The 19,712-nt window shown below is 40.5% G+C and overlaps 1 protein-coding gene and 1 long non-coding RNA gene across 5 annotated transcripts in view; one reads left to right on the top strand and one right to left on the bottom strand.

Moving 5' to 3' along the window:
• LOC115342452 lies at positions 1-1,189 on the bottom strand. The gene is made up of 2 exons (XR_003923764.2): positions 1,016-1,189; positions 1-752 (listed from the first exon to the last, which is right to left on the bottom strand). It is a non-coding gene; the product is annotated as an uncharacterized LOC115342452 (long non-coding RNA).
• Positions 1,190-1,428: 239 nt separating this feature from the next.
• Positions 1,429-19,712, top strand: part of CLSTN1 (calsyntenin 1) — a 40,687-nt gene continuing 22,403 nt past the window's right edge. For 2 of the 4 annotated variants that reach the window (XM_030016606.2, XM_030016604.1), the window contains exons 1-3: positions 1,429-1,659; positions 11,667-11,789; positions 18,754-18,783. In XM_030016606.2, coding sequence (XP_029872466.1) covers positions 1,554-1,659; positions 11,667-11,789; positions 18,754-18,783 — 259 coding nt within the window. In that variant the 5' untranslated portion in view covers positions 1,429-1,553. The remainder of the gene's footprint in view (positions 1,660-11,666; positions 11,790-18,753; positions 18,784-19,712) is intronic. The other 2 variants (XM_030016607.2, XM_030016605.2) reach the window with 1 other exon arrangement.

The raw sequence follows: 19,712 nt of genomic DNA, 5'->3' as shown, positions 1-19,712 counted from the left end.
TTGAACATTCTGGACTTTATTTTTATTTCACTGTGGGAGTGAAATGGCTAATAGGTACAAAGCATGAGTAGTCATATCTAATTATAAAATAAGTTGGTTGCATTTTATTTGTCAAAACTCTGATCATAGTAAGGTATTTTTTCTTCTGTTGAAGCATTTTCTAATTGAAATTTTTGACCAAAGAGCAAATAACTTTTCTATTACAGGACAGGTTCCATGCAACTTAATTATTCCTATGAACCTTCTTGATTTAGATAGTACTTGTGAATTGTTCCAAACAGAACTAATAGACTTTTGCCTTGATAAAAGTCAGTGAAACTACACTAGAAAAGGTTTCTCACTCTGCAGAGTGTTTGTCTGAACTGTGAGCGCTGCTGTTCCTCCATTTGGGCAGGGTTAATGCTACGTCACAGGACAGTCATTCTCTGCAGCACGGGTACCTGGGGATGAGCACCAAGGAGAAAACCCCTAGGTCTACAAGCATTAACTCGGAAAGGCATGACGGTGCTCTAAGGTGCGTTTTCTGTTTCAAGCAGACATATTTCCACAGGATTGCAGATTTAGAGCTATGAAAACAAAGCAAGGAAGCACGTTATTTGTTTTGGGGTGCTTGCTGCAGGCAGGTGTTGGCAGTTTGTTCCTTCCAGGTGTGGTTCAGAGCCCAGCAGATGACCAGGGTTTCTGCATCCCGCTCCCAGTGCCTTGCTGTGCCAGGCTTGTCGCTGGTGGCCTTGCCCTCTTCGGCGTCAGTGCTGGGTTAGGTAAAAAACAGCTTTTTTTGCCTTTTTGCCGAGAAGACCTGTGGATGTTAAGGAGAACGCATTGACACAGCTTCGTATGGGCTTCAGCCCTAAAATGTTGGGGTTTTAATCAGCATTTGCTTCAGTCAGCCGTGTGAGGCTCCAGTGGGGCAGCAGCTGTGCCCCGATTCCTAACTGCCCACAGCTGCAGCACCGCAGGTCCCTTCACCTCCTGCAAAGGAAACAAAAAAAACCAACCCCTAAAACCCCAACACCCCTCCGGCAGAGCCCACCCCGCCGGTTGGGTCGGAGGTGGGAAGAGGCGGCCGAGCAGCCGGCCCGGTGCCGCAGTGCCCGCCGAGCTCTGGGGGCGGATTTGGCGGGCGGCAGGCGGCCGACGGGGCGTTTCTTTCCGCGCTGGTTCGCTCCGCCCCGCCCCGCCGCGCAGATGGGCTCTCCCGCATCCCCCGCGCCGTTGGTTCGCTCCCTCCCCCGCCTGGTAACCGGCACGGCGCGCGGGGGGGGGGGGGGAACCGGCCGCGCTCGCCGCCGTCGCCGCCATTTTAGGTGCCGCTGGCGGGGCGCCGCGCTGCCAGGCGGGGGAGGGAGGGGAGGAGGAGAGAAAAGGCGAGCGGAGCGGGGCAGCGCAGCGCTTCTCCTCTCTCCTCCTCTTCCTCCTCCTCCTCCTTCTCCTCCTCCTCGGGGCCGAGCCGAACCCTCCGCCCGGCGCAGAGCGGAGCCCGGACCAGCGGGGGCGCCACAGCCGCCCCGCCAGCCGGGGCTGCGCGCTGCCCTGCACCGCTCCGCGCTGCCATGCCGCCGCCGCCGCGCCGCCCGGGCATGCCGCGTTCGCTGCCGGCCCCCGCATCTTGCCTGCTGCTCGCCGCCCTGCTCTGCGGAGGAGCGGGGGCCGCTCGAGGTAAATGGAGCCGGGGCGGGCGGGGGAGGCTGCCCCGCACGGGGGGGGGGGGGGGGGCTGCAGGTCCGGTGTCCCCCCGCCCCCGCAAACCCCGGCTTGCGCGCCCGCTCGCCGGTGCTGTGCCGGTGCGGTGTCCTTGGCTCCCTTCGTCCTTCGGCAGGGGGGAGGGAGCGCCGAGGAGGGCGGCTCGGCGGTGCGGTCGGGGAGGAGGGCGCTGGCCGCCCCTCCCCGGGGCTCGCTGGCGGCGGGGGTGACCCCGCCGCGGCCGTTGCACCTGCGGCGCCGCGGGGGAGGGAAGGGAAGGGGGGTTTGGCGGCGGCGGCTCGCCCTCCGCGGTCACCTGCACCGGGCTGCTCCCCCCGCTCCGCCCCGAGACCTTCTTACCCCGAAGGTCAGTTCCCCGCGCCGGCGGGCCTCAGCCGTGCGGCCGCGGGGGCCCGGCCCAGCTGCGGCGGCGTTGGCGGTGGGATGCGCGGCGGCGCTCGGTGCCGGCGGGCCCGGCCGTTACATAACGGCGGTGGCCGAGGCGGGCAGAGGTCGTCACTTGTTGCGGGGGAAGGGTTCCGCTGGCGAAACGCAGCGAGACCCGCCGCCCGCCCTGGTCCGGTCCGGTCTGCCCGCTGGAAACGCCGAGCTCTTTCAGGGCTCGGCGAGGCGTCGGCGTGCACCGGGTAGAGCCGAGACGGGGCTTGGGCTCGTGAGAGAGCCGTGATGGCCAGCGGAATGGGAAGGGGAAATAAAACACCCCGGAGAGCCCCTGGGGAGCCTGGCCTCGGGGCTGACGTAAAGAAGACTCGTTTGGTTGTGAGCGAGAAGAGAGAGCTGTGCTAAACCTTCGGCGAGACGGCATTTTTAAACGTTGGCCTTGTGGCTATTGATTGATCTTGTGGAGTAAAAGTATACGCATTGCAGGTCTCCTCCTGAGCAGATTTCAGTAAGAGGCTTGCGAGCGCTTCCTTACCTGAAGGTTACCCCTTGAATTGAGAATGCCATTTCTGCAAGATTTAGCTGATCGTATGATGAGATTTGAGATCTTGCATTTAATTTGAATGTAGATCAGCAGTGTGGCTTTGAAATGGCTTGCAAATATGTTGAAGGGAAGTTTTTGATCTTAAACAAAAACAACTCGTTAAGGACACATCTTGCTGCAGTTTCCCTACATAGGATCGAGAAGCTGCTGCTGTAGTAACTCGTCTACCAACGGTTTAGGTAGTAGCCATAATTTACCTATTTACAATATCTCTCAAGTACAACCTATTCACTAGTTTCCTTGGAACCATTAAATTTAACGCTTACCACACCAATACAGAAGCACAATTTCATTGAATTGCTAGGCTTTTGCATCACTTGAAATTATGAATAAAACTAAGATCAAAAACCATTTTCAAAGAAAGCTAATATGTACTTGGAAATGAATGGCAAATTTAGATAGCATTACACAGGACAGCTCTGTTAGTCAGCTCTTCCGCAGTTACAGGCTGTACTTTTTTTTCAGTCGAATCTACAGAGCTGCTGGACTGCAGGTCCTGATCTGTTTAAACTTCATCGCACATAACTGAGTTACAGTATGGTTCGGCTTAGTACATGTGGTTGCCTTAGTCCTCATGATGTTTTGGCTACTCTAGGTAGGCTTGTTAATAATGTTATGTGAAGATGCATTTAATGACAAGTATGCTCTGGAGAACACCTGGAAAGCTGCTAGGGCAACTCACTTTCTTTTCCCTGTTGTTAAGAGAAACATTTGTTTGGAAGTGTTTATGGTAGACTTTCAGTTTTGTGCTGTATTGTCAGTTCCATTTTTTTTTCAAGTACAGCTTCATTTTTTTCATCTGTGACTTTAAAAGTCCTTGCTGCTGAGGTCGCTAAGATTTATTGTAAGTGGTGAAAACTGAATTGCGTTTGGTTCAGTAATGTGCAGAGATGGACTGGAAAGGCTACGCCAGAGTGGCGAGTTCCACTCTCCAGTCCTGTGTATTCCTGTGGTTGGAACAGGGGAGTGAAAAGTGGTTTCTTTTTTGATGATGGAAAGAAATGGAAATAGCTTTTGGGGGGATGTGATCTTACACAAAAGTTAGGTGTGAGCTAGCTGACCTACCATCTTCCCTGTAGTTATTTTAAGGGGTGCAAAGAGTGGCTTCAGGTTCTAGAGAGGCATATTCCTGTCCAGCTGATGCAGAACTCTTAATTTAAATGCATTTATCTTGTAATTGGTCAAGTTGACCCAATTATTTTTAAGCTTGTTGGACTAATGCTGGAATGGAAAAGCAGTAATTAGCAGTGCATTCAAATAGTGTTTGTCAAAGTGAAGCCATTGGATATTTATCAACAGAGCTGAATGGGAAGTGAAATGGAGTGACTTTTCAGATGAAAAGGCAGTGCATCTAAATGGCTGCTTCTTCCATAGTTACTGACCAAGTAGAGCAATATACCTCTGTTGCCTTGGGCCCCTTCCAGCTTATTGTCATTTAGGAAGGGTATTGATCAAAATAATATGATCTTGAGGAAGCTTTGCTGATCCGTGATTATTTCAGGAAGTTATGTGGTGCTATGAATGTCTTAGATCCAAACCACAAACCACTTTCTTGCTACCACAGTCTTACTGCAGATGTTTCTTTGACACAGGAACAGCCTTTATAATATAGGGCTGGTGGTTAGGTTTCTATCTCCTTTTTAGAGGCAGGGAAATTTAAGACTACCCTAAAGCATTATGAAGAGACAATCTGGCTATTTATGGGGGCTGTGGGTTTTTTTTCCTCTAAGGATTTATGAAAGTAAGAGACCACCGAGAAGAGACAAAATTAACCAGTGCTGGACCTTTCTATGATGCATAATGCTTGGGAAAGCATAATATATAGCCATCTCTTCATGCAAACAATTTTCATCTCTTTTTTCTGTATATAGTATATAAAATAATATACTACTTTGGAAATTGAGATGGAGGAGGGATGGTCTGGTCAAGCATGGTTTACTTTATGTGTTTGGAATACTATCATGCTAGTTGTCTTCTCCCATGTTATTAGACTGCAGGTTGTGCTGTCTGTGCCAAGTTATCAGGGAAATTTATCAACAGAAACTTTTCTAGACTTGTAAATATACCTTTGATTTGAGGTCTTAATGTTTCTGCAGACTTGAAATCACCAGTTTCAGAGTAGTGCAAAGAGGTTTTTTTAAGAAGGACAGAAGCTAGGCTCACAGACTTCCATTTCTCCTGGAAGTTAGAAGGCTTGAAGTTAAACGCAGATCAGGCCACAGGACAGCATAATGTGAACAGATTAAATTAGGATTCTGGTATTCTGGGTAAAGCGGCATTTTCTGCCATGAAAATCTAAGTATCTGATAGCTTAGTGGCTCGTGGCTATGAAACTTCCGCAGAGGAGAAGAAACTTGTGTAGTCATTGATGTTTTCTCAACACAAGCACTTTTACCATTTTTCTGAGCCTTACCGTTCTATTTAGTTGTATTCAGAGAAGGCTCTCTGAAGTTTTGTTTATGATATTAAGGGGCATACATCTTGTAGCATTATCGTTATTGTCAAAGACAGAAGCGATACGTCGAAACATGGGGGAGTTTACTAAGTCAGAAGCCTTGGTCTTAAATAAAGCTTGTTTTGCACTCTGATTTATTTGATTCATACTGATTGACTCACATTGGCTTCAGTAGGGACTAAACCTCCTTAGGAGCCTTTAGAAAGTATTATTAGAAACCTCAGTGCCTTTGAAGAACTGTCTGTCCTTTGTTTATAGTATTAGGTCTCATCTCACTTGCTTTGTATTCAGATTGAAAACAAGTTGGTGCTACTGCTCCCAGTTGGTTTCCCTGGTTTTAAATGGAGTCAACAAGTAGAGCCAGAAGTGCTGGCTATACTGAGATGATGCTTGCTGTATTTGTAAATAAGATTCCCTTTCAAGGAGTGAAGTTTATAAATTTTACAACAGGTAGAAAGTAAGTGATTTCCACTCTTGCACTATAATTAGCAACATTTAAGAGAACATTTATTAAATTAGTGTTTACAGTTAGGGGCTTATCTTTTCTATTTCAGTGTTCTGTTTAGTTTAAAACATTTTAAATTTCACTTCAAGAATTAAGGCTTTGTTGCCTTAATCCTATTTAGACTGTTTCGTGGTGGGATATTTTTGTTTTGCTGTTTTGCCTGCCAGGCTTTTATCCAAATTGAGATTTGGTCAGTATATCCTCTACAGTCTTTGGCACTCTGAACATTTCTTCTGTTGCAGTTGTGGATAATAAAAATTGGAACTAGTTTCTAGTCAGTCATTTGTATGTACCTTAGTTTCAGGCTTACAGCAAAACTTCCATGTGTCCTTGTACAAATGAAATCAGATTTAGACAACTGGTTCAGTGTAGAACAGGAAACTCTCTGTAAGTGGTGATAAACCAGAGATTTTTCACTAGGCAAAATACAATTTAATAAAACCTGTTGAATTCCTACAGCCATGAGCTTGAATACGGTGTTTAGAGAATTAGTGTTAATTGTGCAGGCTCAAACTGTAGGCACCTGACAATTTATAAACATTACCTTGTGCTCCCAATGTATGACAGTTGAGCTTCCAGAGCACAAATTACAAGTGCTCCTTAACTGTGGCAAAGAATCCAAGATAGAGATTTGAAACTGTGGGATGAATTTCAACCACCTGATTTTCCTTCAGTTAGAAACCGTAGAAGTTAATGTTAGTGGATGCCCATACCCTTAGCCAATTCCTCTCCTATTGCAGATTCATCCCCCTATATTTTGTTACTGTCTACCATTCTCATGTCCCAGTAATGGAAATTGTAGCTTGTCTGGAAAACCCATATAGGTAAGAAAAGTTCCGTGCTATCAAGAAACTCAGCATTTGAGCAGAATTTGTGTATCCCATTGTTTGTACCTGGTTGTAAGATGATTTTTGATAAAATTCTAGGTATGAGAAGACCCAATTAAATAAATACAATCAATGTTTTCTTTACCACTGATACTTTTCAAGTTGTTTGTATACAAAGTTAATCCTCACCCTTTTCTAATAGAAAACAGAGGCACAGCTCTGAATTGCAGGCTGATGAGTGTAGGGCAGGATCAGAACACGCATTATCATCAGGCCATGCTACACCCTTTCTTATTAAACTTTGCTTTCGGGTTGGAGAAGGCACATTTTGTTGTGTAGATCTTTACTCCTTAGCTAACTGTATTTTTCTGTGGTTATGTACTATACAAAGTTGTTCTTTTGATGATATTGCTTGAAATTTCATCAGAACAGTACTCAATTACAAATATTCAAGGTAAGACGTGCCTCAGTTTTTATCGTCTCACTGAAAGGCATGTTTGTATTTTCTTACATCAAGAGGAATACAATTAAACAGAAGATGTACAGTAATCAAAATTTTTGTCAGACCTTCAGGACAGGAGTAAAGGACTGTTTACTCAGTTCATTGAGAGCAATTTGTTTGAATTGACAGAGAGTACAATTCTCTTTTTATGCAATCTCTGGATTTTTCATAAAGTCTCAAAGGTGGATTTGAAAAATGAATATTTCATGTTTATCTGCTGTCACTAGATAGAGCATCTAGCTTTCAGACTCTACTACTTGTTACTGAGTTCATTCAACGTGTTTTACCAGTTAATTCTTAAGAAATTGTTTTGACATAAATCATCTTTATCTAGTTCTAAAGATATGTAAATAACACTATGTATTAGAAGTAGTTATCCAGAAGAAAAAATATTTTCAGCTACAGTCCTTTCTGGTTGAGGTGTGTCTAAATCTTCAGTGATGTAGGTGCCAGATCCCATTTAAGTCAAATGAACTTCTGACCACTTGTAAGAAGATAACCAGAGTCCTCAGAAGGGACTTTGATAAGTACATTTAATTTTAATACGTTTGCATTCAAATACTAGAACTGAATTTTGATTGTCTTAAGATTATAGCTTTTGATTAAAGATTCCATCCTAGCCCTAAACCCCATTACCCTGCCTTACATATTCATTTACATTCATTAATTCTTTTAAACAGCAGGAAAAAGTTGCTGCTAGTTATCTGATGGGCTGTATTCTGCAGCATCAGCCATTGCTGTTGGTGAAGCATCCTTTCTTTGAGGTACATTCCTTTTTCTGCAGAACAGTCAGTAGTAGTTCCAGTCAGTATTAGTAAAAGCTGGTCTGTTCTGTTTGATGAGAAACTGAGCACATACACCTAGAGCAAATGGTATGGTAAAAACCAGTGTTCAAGGCATGCATCACATCAGGCACCTCCTATAGCTTAGAAGCAATTATCTTTAGATAAACCATGTTAGATGGCTTGTGCTCACCTTGCAGATGCATGTGCAGTCATTGCTTGGCAGCAGTAAAGGCTCTAGCATGAGCTTTACAATTCAATTTGCTACTTGGAAAAAGAGGTATGCTTAGCTGTCTCTTAAAATTTTTTTGGCCACTAAAAACTAAGTAGAAGTCAGCTTGCTGTGTTGTGCCAGGGCGGCTTCCCCCACTTGACTAGATTAAATGCTAGTTGGGATTTACAACAGATTCCAGTTGAGGCGCTTACAAATAGTGTGAATATTGTATTTCAAGGAAACCAGTGTAGTTTATCCCAGTTAAATGGCAAGAGATTAACAGCTCAGGGCACTTTGTTAGTGTCAAGCTTGGAATAGGCCGACTGTTTTGGTTTGAAATTAACAGTCTGGCTTTGAACAACTTTCTCTGTAGATTTCACGAGTTTTGTGACTGTTAAAGAGGAAAAAAAATGTGAAAGGATAGTTTTCAGTCCAACATTTAATAATGTTTAAGCCAACTGAGATCAGAAGAATACTTGGTTCAATTTCACAGTTGGTTCAAGGGAAGCAGTAATGTATTGCTCATAAGCTGTGCCTCATATTTCAAATGCTAGCTTGAGAATTTCTTACAGTATGTGGTTATGCTAGAGTCAGTAGATCACAAATAGGGATAACGGGCCTTTCCTGGATATTCAGCAGTAAGTTTGGTGTTTTAAAACCCAGTGATGTTTAGCCTTCATAAACACAAAGGGATTTAAGCTTTATGTTTTAAAATCTGGTGATGTTTTAGCCTTCCTAAACACAAAGGGGTTTAAGCTTTATGATTTTGTCTACAGCACAATAAAAGGACATGACTTTGCTTTTAACTGGGTCTCTTGTTTGAAGGTTCACTAGACTCTGCAGATGCTTAGCATACTCATAATTCTGTTCCTATGTGGTTACAGTACTTCAACCTTTTATAGAACTCCCTACCCTACAGTAGTGGGATTTACTGTAGGTTGCTAAATTAGGAGAAGGTTTCTCAATGCTTTAAAAAAAAATAATTGTAATCTACATTCAGAAGCATTAGAATGGAGACGGAGTTTTTTCTGGCACAGATCTGTTCTAGTATTTTATACTAGGTCCTTGCAGAGACTAAGATGAACAGATGAAAGGACTCCGATATGTTCAGTTGAGGTGTAACTGCCCCACATGCACTGACAGAAAAATACACAACTGTGTCCTCCTCATGCTCCTAACAGCCGTAGCTGTATTAGTGAAACACTTTTCTTTAGACCAGATTTGACCTGAGAGACATGTTTCAATTGGGGACTCACACTTCAGCAGTTATTGGCGCCTTGCCTCTGAGGGAGGAATGATGTGTTAGTCCCTTTGAGCATGATGAAGTTTGTTTTAAAACGCCAAGTTCCTTGGAGGGTGCTGCAGCAGTGTACTTCTCTGGGTAAATAGAACAATGTGGCTGACATTTAGCTGGCTATTTGGTATGCTGAATATTGAAAGCATGCCCATGTGAGTGTATTGAGGCAATAAAGATAGTGTTGCCATATTGAGTAAAACCACATGGTGGTAATTAAACACTGTTTGCATTAAAATAGTTTGTTGTGAGTTCTCTCTTGCTGCATTATTATGTATGAAGGTACTGTATACTGTCTAGCAGTTTGTTGCTACTATCCAGTAAAAGATTGCAGGTGAAAGCATACTGGGAAAGGATTATGGTTTCTTGTATAAGTTCTCTACCTCTAGGTTTAATCATTTGTTTAAATGTCCTTTTATCGCTGTTTTTTTAATTCCCCTGGGTAAGCATGTGCCAGACATCATGAACCCATTTTAGTTTGTTGGAGAGGCAAGATTCAAAAGTCTAGGTTAGCCTTACACTTCTGCCTCTTTTGACAATCTGCTTATATAATTCTTTAGAAAGGTGAAATAGCAGGACTCAACTGTGTTAAAATAGCGTTCTAGCTGTAGTATATAATTTTCTGTGATTGCACAGAGATTTATTTCAGAAGTTGCATGTACTTGATCTCGTGAAGACCAAAACCTGGGTGATGTCACTTACTGAATGCTGTTTGGTATGTTTGTTATAACCTCTAAAAAGCATTTCTTACGTTTGACTGTACATCACTTGCTGGAGATGACTTGGTTTTGTGTGGTAAGGAGCAGTTTTCAGGCCTTCTAGATTAATGTTTTCCGTAGTGTCTAAGCAGCTAGATACGTACAACCTTCCAGAATTAGATCTGCAAAATTAGTATAAATTTAAGAAGCAGGAGTATGTGGTAGCATAAGAGGTTTTTTGAAGTAGCAGATATACATTGCCCAAAACAATTTAGGTGAAACTGATGTGTGTAGAACCTCAGCATGAAGAGAGCTAGACCAAGAGAAACAGTATATTCAACTGTCAAGAAGAATTAGTTGTTATACCACATATACTGGTTCTGTGGGCTACAAGCTGTGTTTATCATTGGAGAGCATAACATAAAGATAAATATTTAATAATCAAGGCACTCTCACATTGGATTGTCATGTAGTAGATGATAACCTAGTAGATAACGTATGATTTTGTCTTGCGTCTTTTGTGATGTACTAGAAAAAACTGTTTCTGCAAGCTCACAAGGAAAGATACTGCACTTACTTGCAGCAAAGGAAGAAGACCAGTCATCTGAAACATGCTCAAGTGGTTGGTGTATAGATTTCTTCTGTGCAGCGTTGAAGAATGCTTTTATGGGCAATCTCTTAGTGGAGTTTTCCAGTTTCTTAAAGCTAACTACTAAATAAGTGATATAAAAAGTAGTCAGTATTTAACTCAGATTTCAAGGCATTCTGTTAGATGACAGAAAAGGCCTGAGATTTTGGTCCCTTCTTCCAGTAGTGTTTGAAATCTGCATTAGGCATGTGCTGGATTAAAGAGTACAAAGTACAAGTCCTCCAAACGCAGCAAGGCCTGGAATGTGTGTGTTGTGTCTTTGTGGCTGGGTGTGGGGCTGCGAAGCGGATGCCTTGCCCTTTTCGATTGCCTCTCCTCTCTCTTCCTTTCTTGCATTTTGCATAGTTCCTTAGCTTCAGCGGAACTCCTGGAGTCCTCCTCTACCTGGGATGCCATATAAATGACTGGTAAAACTGATACGAAAGGTTCTAGATACAGATCTTACACTGGGAGAGAAATGTCTCTCATTCCCTGTTTGTTTCCTTGGCAAGTGTCCTTAGGCCTTATGTAGAAATTAAATTAGTTAAGTTTGATCCCTTTTCCACCTGTTCTCTTAATGATAATTAAAAACCCCAAACAAGACAAAATGCTGAAACTGGAAAAAGCCTTCACATTCTGAAGAATAATCCTCCAACTGGATCCCAAGTTTTCCAAGTTGGAGAGGAGCAGAGTGTAAACAAACCCTCGTGTTTCATGTTGGTCAGTCTTTTCTCTGGTGCTGAATATAGGTTTTTCTAGTGTCACGCTTGGCACTGATGGCAGCAGCTCCCCATCTCTGTTAGAAGGTTTTTGAATTGCACTTCAGGGGCATCTTAAATCCCAGCATAGTTAAGAGACTAATTTAGATTGTCTGAGTTACTTTTGGAAAGCCTACGGGGACACTGAACTCTTCTGAAGAGGATTTTGTCTCAAATTTTTTAATTTAGTAAAATGCTGGTTCGGATTTAGAAAAATGAAAGAGGAAAATATTTAAATCAGTATTATATAAAGCATTTTTTAAAGAAGTTGTCAATTTCAAACATTTTGACTTTCTACTTTGTTTTCCTTTCAGTTAACAAGCACAAGCCATGGATTGAAACAACCTATCATGGTATAGTTACAGAAAATGACAACATGGTGCTCTTGGACCCCCCTTTAATAGCCCTGGACAAAGATGCTCCTCTGCGTTTTGCAGGTAAAGAATTCACGTGTATTTCTTTTTTAAGTAGCGGAAATGCTTTCTTCATGACAAATGTTACTTAGTGTGTTTTCCCTAACAGTAGCATAATGTTTCGAAGCTTTTAGACCCTAGGAAATGTTTGTGCATGGACCAGAGTTTTATTTCATATTTACATCTGTAAATATACAGCTGTATCCAAATACCCAGACCAGAGAGTACTCTATATTGCAGATATTCCATGCTTCTTTCAATTTCATGTGTATATGTTAATTTTTCTGTTTTGTTGGGGGCTCTTTCAGTGTGGTTTTTTTTGTTGTTGTTTTTGCATAGTGTCTAACCTTTTCCTCAGTCCTCTGGAGTTCACATTTCACAGCGTTCAGTCTGGGAGTTCTGAAATGAGTATTTTCTTATCATTCTGAAGAGAGTTTTTGGGTTTCTTAGTGTTTTTCATTTGTGCCTTACTAGATTGAAAACAGTAGTTAGCAGAGTTAAGATTGTATTTCTTCCGTGCAGTATTTGGACTTAGAATTCCTGTAGAAATCTAGACTTTCTGTGATAAGCTTGCTTAGCAGTTTGGGGCATTTTAAAAAATGGACGGCCTCTTCTACCTGAAGAAAAGGCTTTTTCTCCTCTAACAAAAAGTACAGAGAATGGTACATAAGCCATTTGCAAAACGTTAGGCTAACTCTTCACTTTCAACATAGGACTGAGAGACGACAGTTTTCTTAAAAACTTCCACAGTAGATTTTTCTCTGGAAACCACTGTTCTAAGAATACTGTATTCGTTAATTGGATGCAGTATTATGGAAGGTACTTTTTTGGTTTGACAAAATGCTAGAAAACTGTGTTTCAAGAATACCATTGGGTATCTGCAGGTACTTAAATTATTTGTAGTGGATAACGCAAGCTTAAATTAGATACTTGCAGAAGCTTACTTGGTTGAGTGAAATTGGAGGGCTAAGAACCCTAGTAAAATACCTAGAGGATGTGACAGTAGCCATTTTGGGGAACATTGCTTAGCCTGGCGTCAAGGAGGAGTGATTAAATCAACAGCCATTTGAAGTGTTCAGCATGCTAACTGCATTGTGTGCTACAGTATTATGGCAACTGGGTCACAATTTCTTAAAGTGGTATTTAAAAGTAACAGTGTTGTTGCATTATCGTAAGGCTGTAATTATCTCCAAGGCTATCTTACAAATTCAGGAGGTTCAGAGATAATGGTAAACCTCTGAAATTCAAACTTTCTCATGCATTGGATACACATGGCAGAGGCTCTTAAATGATCTTAACTGGAAGTAAAACTGCTGTCTATGAGCAAGAAAACTTTTCCAAATGAGGAAGCTTGTATTGGGATACATAAAATCCGTTAAGTAAAAAGAGGTATAGGAAGGCTGACTTGCGTACTTGGTGATTAGGAGAATATGAATCATCTCTCGTGGTTCTTAAGTGCTTTAAATGTAAGCGCTGGTAGTTTGACAGCTTTGAATAGATTTTGAAAATGGCGATTTTATACCTCTTGGTGGATAGTAAAGTTTTCTTGAGTGCTGGATATCATGAAGCTTTAAGAAAGTACTGGCAGATTATCTTCAAATATATTGTCAAAATTGCAGAGGAAAATCCAATGTCAAAGTATCTCTTCAAATGACACTACTTTTCCATTGTGTTGATCTAAATTGTATAAACCTGCTTTCATTTAATGAACTTTTTTACCAACTGGAAGTTGGTTTTATTAAATGTTTGTATAAACATTATATATTTTGGCTTTCAAAACCTAACAATTCTTAAGCAGCAGCAGAACAATGGATTTAAAGTAGTTATCTTAAATTCTGAGTATAGCATGCTAATGTTGTAAAGAAATTTGCCTCGATGTGACTCTGTTGGATTTAAATTGCGTAAATTTTGAATGACTGTGCTATGGGAATCTACAAAAGTATTTGTCTACCATTAAATGGAACAATACTTGCATCTGTCTTTGAGGAGGCCAAATGTGGGAGACGTGTTGAATCAGCGTTATCAATTCTAGTTGGTGGTGCTGTAGTTATGTCCTAGGACGGAGAATAGCATTGTTGTTGTCCAGCAGCATCTATGTGGGTGTTTAAGTGTGAGAAGCCCATTAGATCAGTGACATGTTTTCACAGCAAAACAAAGCATTTTCAGGATTAAGTGGTTGTTTCAGCCCTAACTGGTATATTCCTACTTATAAATCAAATTTATTCATGCTTCAAAAGGTTGGACATTTTAATTAACTGTGCCCCCTAGCTGAGCTGTGAAACTTTTGAACTGTCTGCAGGTTTAAAATATTTTAAATAGAGCTTTTTGCTTTATTTCAATTTTGAGCGTGTCGAAACATCTTGAAACTAATTCATTTAAATGCTTTGTAGTACATGAACTGTGGGGCAAGTAAAAATAATATTTTATTGCTTTGCTCACTCCGTGCTGTGGGTAGGATCCTAAAATTCAGGTGTGCAAAAATAAGTAGGGTTATATAGACATTTATTTCTAGCGTAATTTGTATGCTTTTACAGCTGAAACGTCACACTTTTGAAAACAGAGTTTTAATATAGTCATGCCAGGTTGCCTCATCATGCTGCCCAACGTGTAGAGACCCTATGGAATCAGTGTTTTGTACCATGATTGTTACAGATCTGCTTGAGAAGACAATGCGTATTCTCCTTCATCAGTGAAACTTTTCTATGTTGCAAATTGAGTCATGTTGGAATTTGATCCAAAATTGTTTAGCTGAAAAAATAAAATAAAGGACAGCTGCCTTTTCTATTGTACATTAGAATAATTTGTATCCAAAATCAGTTTAATGTCTGAAGCTCTCAGTATGGATTTCCCCTTTACTATGCAAAAAGGAATTGAATTTTTATTGCATTTGAAACAAACAATATTGTATCTGGATGCCTTCACATGGCTGAATGTGTTCTGTTATGAGAGTATAACGCAGGGTCTTGCTAGCAAGTTGTTTGAAATGTTTCCCTCGTGGAAGGAAACGTTTCCTTGTTTTTTTGATGTGTCTGTAATAGGATTTTAGTCCCTCTTCCCCCACCCCACCCCTAGAGAAAACCACTTCTCAGCCACAATACTTTATTTTCCCCGTACTAATCTGGGATGCAAGAATTATTTTTGTGGGGGTTAGGAATTTTTTTACTTGGAGCATGAATATGCATAGAGCTTTGAAAATGACCTTGCAGAATCTCGATTCATTCTTTAAAAAAAAAAAAAACAACCGAACCCAAATCCACCAAGCCTTTCCGTCAGCCTCTCCCTGGAGGTGTGTGGGGTTCCCGTGTGCCAGTGGGCGAGCGCTGATGCCGTGTTTCCACGCTGCACCGCCAAGCCGTGTTTGTTTAGGGCAGGGAGCTGTGCTGACGTCCTGTCTGCAGCAGGTCTGTGTGTAATGCAGCACTCGGCTGGGTGGTGGTTGTAATAAAGAAATGATATGTAGAGAAGACGAATGACACTGTGTAATCAAACAGAGATTTTGATCTTGTTACATCCAATGAGCGATTCGATGAGCATACAACAAATATGTCACGCAGCCGGTTGGCAAACCGAAGAGGAATTTTTGTTGCTATAGTATTTCAGCCATTTTTGCATCAAATTTAAGGCATGCATGAAGTAATGTTTTGTCCCTACCGTGTGTACAAATGCAAACTGAAATGGACCTATCACTAATTGTGAAATTTAAAATTGGTTTGCTTTTTAACAGTATTGTGTAGTACTAAGAAATACTTGTTTAGGAGACGTTCTAAAGGCACTGAAATGGGAGGCTTTCCTGAAGGCTTTCCATGATGCTCCTGTAGACTGCTGTTTGGTTAGAGCTGGGAGAATATACTTCCTTGCCTCCCGTGGAACGGAAATGTAGAGGGATGGCTGACTCCAAAGTCTCAAGAGTGTCTAGTCAAATACTGTATGTCCAGTTTAAATATCTTAAGAACCTTTTTTATAACTATATAATTGTTTTACATTGTTATAACAGTAGAGAAAGAGATGGAACAATAAAAATCAACAAAACCTTAAAATTCTACCAAATCCTCACTGTAATTTGATTGTGCTGCACTAGAAAGGAGAAGTACAGAATGCCTTTAGGATACAGGATTACCGTATGTTTTCTGGCTAACTTAAGTTCCGCAAACCTATGTTATCTGTAAAATGAAATGTTTTTTCAACTGTGATTACAGCTGAGTGAAACACAGTAAAGTTCTATCCTAGTTCCGATTTACTTAGCTGAACAATTTCCAATGTATCAAATATAAACTAGTTTACAGATTGATCATCATTGTGTTCTAAGGTTAGGAATAGTAGAAATTTATTTCAGTAATGTACCTTAACATTAGAATGGAATGAGAAAAAGTGTTAAGCTTATATGACATAGCATGAAACCTTAGGGAGCATGGTATGGAGCTAAGCTTACTTATGGCAATGAAAAAAATTCACTGCCAAGAATTCTGTAATCACAGAAGAGCCATACCTATACTGTATAAATATATGCATTTCATAACTGAGTTGAAAATATAATCTGTGTATGGGAATATTGATCTGTAAATTGTCTTATTCGTCTTAAAACAGCTCTGTAACAGTTTGTAATATATTTTTGAGAAAGGAGGGGGAGCTTTAATTTTTTTAAATACTTTGTACTTTAGGGGATTATTCCTTTTTGCTTCTTTTCATTGCAGAGACACTTTGAAGAAGGGAACTTAAAAAGCCTGTTAGGTTGGGAGCTCTGCGTTTGCTTGTTTAGAGCATTTTTAAGTAACACCATAGTTTTTATGCATTATAACTTCTTCAGTCACAAGAACCTTGTCTGTGTAGTAATAAAAGGGCTTTTTGTTAATCTCACTTGTGTGAAGTGACAAATATGGTCATATCAGGTCAGTTATTGTTCTGAGAAACATCTGGCAGGAATTGAGCTATAGTACACCTCGAACAGAACCTTTGCACCTTAAAAAGCACCTGGAGACATACGGATATTTACCAGAGAGCTTGCTTACGTCTTATGCTCAGGAGTCAAAAATATAATGCCTGAACTTCCTAGCAGCCAAACCGGTGTTGGTGCCAGAGTTAAAGGTCACTTCAAATGGTACAGAACTGACCAGTTTTTAAACAGCCTCCCTTTCTTGCAAATAGGTAGTTGCTGTAGTAATACATTTCTCCCCCTTCTCACCATTATCAGGCTTTCTGCTTTAATGTTCCCTTCCATATATTTTTTTTCCTGTAATCTTAATGTTTCACACAATGCTTAACTCTCAAGGTTAGAGTTGCAGGGCGTAGGTGTACAGGAGTAAGAGATGTGGAGTATTTCAGAGCTCGCAGTTGGAATGTAGCTTCTGGCTAATCAGCGGTGTCAGCCACGAATTTAAGCAGTGTAAAATTTTCTTGAATGATCCTATTGCCAAAACACATTAAAATCCAGGATTATATTTATATCCTGTGTAAGAATAGACTGAAATAAATTATGTGGGTGCCACAAGAGGCAGCATACTTGGTGCATTAAAATAAAGAGCTGATTATAAATCTAGAGATTACCTGAAGTGAGTTTCGGGGAGAACTTAATGAGAGCTATTTCAGAAACTGGCTCCTTTTAAAATGAAGGGCTACAAATCATGATACATTGTAAGGTATTTTTCCTCAATTATATTTCTGCTTCAATATTAAACTGTAAATTTGTCTTTTTAAGAAGAATATTTCTCTGTTACTATAGTGCCTCATCTCTTTGTAATGCCACTTTAGAATGGTGACTTGAATAACTGTATTACTGCAAGTTGTTTGAAATATGTGAGAATTAACAGGACATCTGCTAGAAGTGATTTTAAAGATACAAGTCTGCTTTGTTGTACTGGAATCCAGGTTAAAGATGATGGTAATCAGGAAAAAAATAATTGATAAGCTGGATGATATGAAAAAGGTGGTAGTTTGGGGTTTTAACAAATTATGATTTCCAGGGGAGTGAAGAACAGGGTTAACTGTCATTTCATTAAAACTGTGAAACCATTCCAGGTACCTATGACAGTCACCTAATACCATTGTAAAACTCTGTTGTATCGGAGATCTCCTTGTAAGTGTGGAAGATCCAGAACACTGTGGAAGCCTGTACTTTTCTGGAGTGGCTGGTGGGGGCAAGGCAGGCTACTCTAGGGCATCTTCAGTACTAGTAGATGAGTATATTTGAGTACCTGAATCTCTTCTGTCCAGTATTACAGTATTTCAGCAGTAGAATAAAATGATAGAAGCCATTGGTTACTTGTTGAACCTGGAAAAGCAGTATGCTACTAGGAAAATACATGCTGCCCCCCCACATTTCTTACATTTAAAGCTTTTATGTTCATTGGGACCACAATTTAATGTGTATATTTCTTAATCATGAATTTCGGCAATACTGTCGAGTTTGACATAGAATTTAAATTTTGCAAATGCTAGGTGTTACAAACCTAGACTGATAAAAATTTATGTGGAAACACAAAAATCTCATCACTCCCCCCCCCCCCGCCCCGGAACTCAAAACGGGAGTATGAAGTTTTTTCATTGTAGAAACATGGTGGTTTCAGTATAATAGATACAAGCTTGTTTAAATTATTTAATGTGTCGTCTTTAAATAGAATAGTACAAATAAGTTCTGATGAAAATTATACTTTATGGATAGCTCTTCATCAACATGGAATTTTGAAAATATCTTTCATTTAGTAGTTGGTATTAAAAAAAAAAAAAAAAGACAAAAAAAACCCAGTAAGCCTTTTGATAAATTTATTAAATACTTCAAAATTCTACAAATGACAACCTGGAGTTAAAACATGAAATCATATTTAACATAACTAAAACTCTAAAATCGTAACAGTTACAGCAAATCACCACTGGAATTTTAAAATACAATTTTTCCAAAGCTTTTCTGTGTAATGTGTACATCTTTGCCTTTTCCTTATTTGCTCCCTTTCAACCTTTCCTGTTACTGACTTGGGTTTATCTTTTCTCCCTTTAGAGAGTTTTGAGGTGACAGTCACCAAAGAAGGTGATAAAGGGTTCTTTCTATCCCTTTTATGAATATTAACCTACTAACTTTGGTTATGAAATGGGGAATCAGCACTTAAACAGAAGATCCTGTCATGCTCTTTTGTCCCATTTATTCTCCCAGTTTTTTTCTATTTTAAAATATATTGATAAAAACTGTTATGTAATCAAACCCTTGGTTAGAAATATCTGTAAATCAGACATCCATTTGAACCATTTTGGGATTATTTTACATTGTATGGACACTGAAGAAGTTGGTTTGGGGCAAATTAGTGTTTTCTAGTATTTTCACTGATAGCTTACTTCTTTGGGACATCTTAAGTTTTTTCATATGCTTTGTGAAGTAATACTTAACTGCCGAAGCATTGTAACACCTTCCCTGCAGTACACTTCCTTCAGTATGTTTAAAATCTGAATCAAACACCTTTTTTGAATACCTCTAGACATGTTTACAGTAGGAGTGTGTTCTTGGTACTATGATACCACTGCAACTAGAATAGCAAAATAGTGTTTTCTGTTGATGTAAGAAAATCACCTTTAAAATGTAACAAGTTACACAGGTAAAAACACAGTGTAGGTGATCAAACTGTCTATTGAGTGGCTTTTGTTAGCACAGCTGGGTGTGCTAGGCTCACTCCGCAGAACGTGCTGACAGATGGACCTAGCTGTGCTGGCAAGAGGTCTTGTAGTGTAATCTTAGGCTTAGATGTCTGTTAAAATGAGGTACTAGGGACTTCTCTTGCACGTTCGTTAGGATGAAGAGCTTGAATAGAAAGGAAAGCCTACTAAATCGTTCCATGTGAGAGCTTCCTTGACTAACATATTTGGTCTGTGTTAGTAGATAGCTGTTGAAATGGATGCCTGAGAAGTTGGTATTTCTACCTTTCTCATTCAGTAGTTTATTTTGATTCCCTAATTTTAGCCAGGTAC

This window comes from Aquila chrysaetos, chromosome 6 (genome assembly GCF_900496995.4).
Source record: "Aquila chrysaetos chrysaetos chromosome 6, bAquChr1.4, whole genome shotgun sequence".
In the NCBI taxonomy this organism is placed as follows: domain Eukaryota; kingdom Metazoa; phylum Chordata; class Aves; order Accipitriformes; family Accipitridae; genus Aquila; species Aquila chrysaetos.
This window is presented reverse-complemented; position numbering and strand designations above follow the sequence as displayed.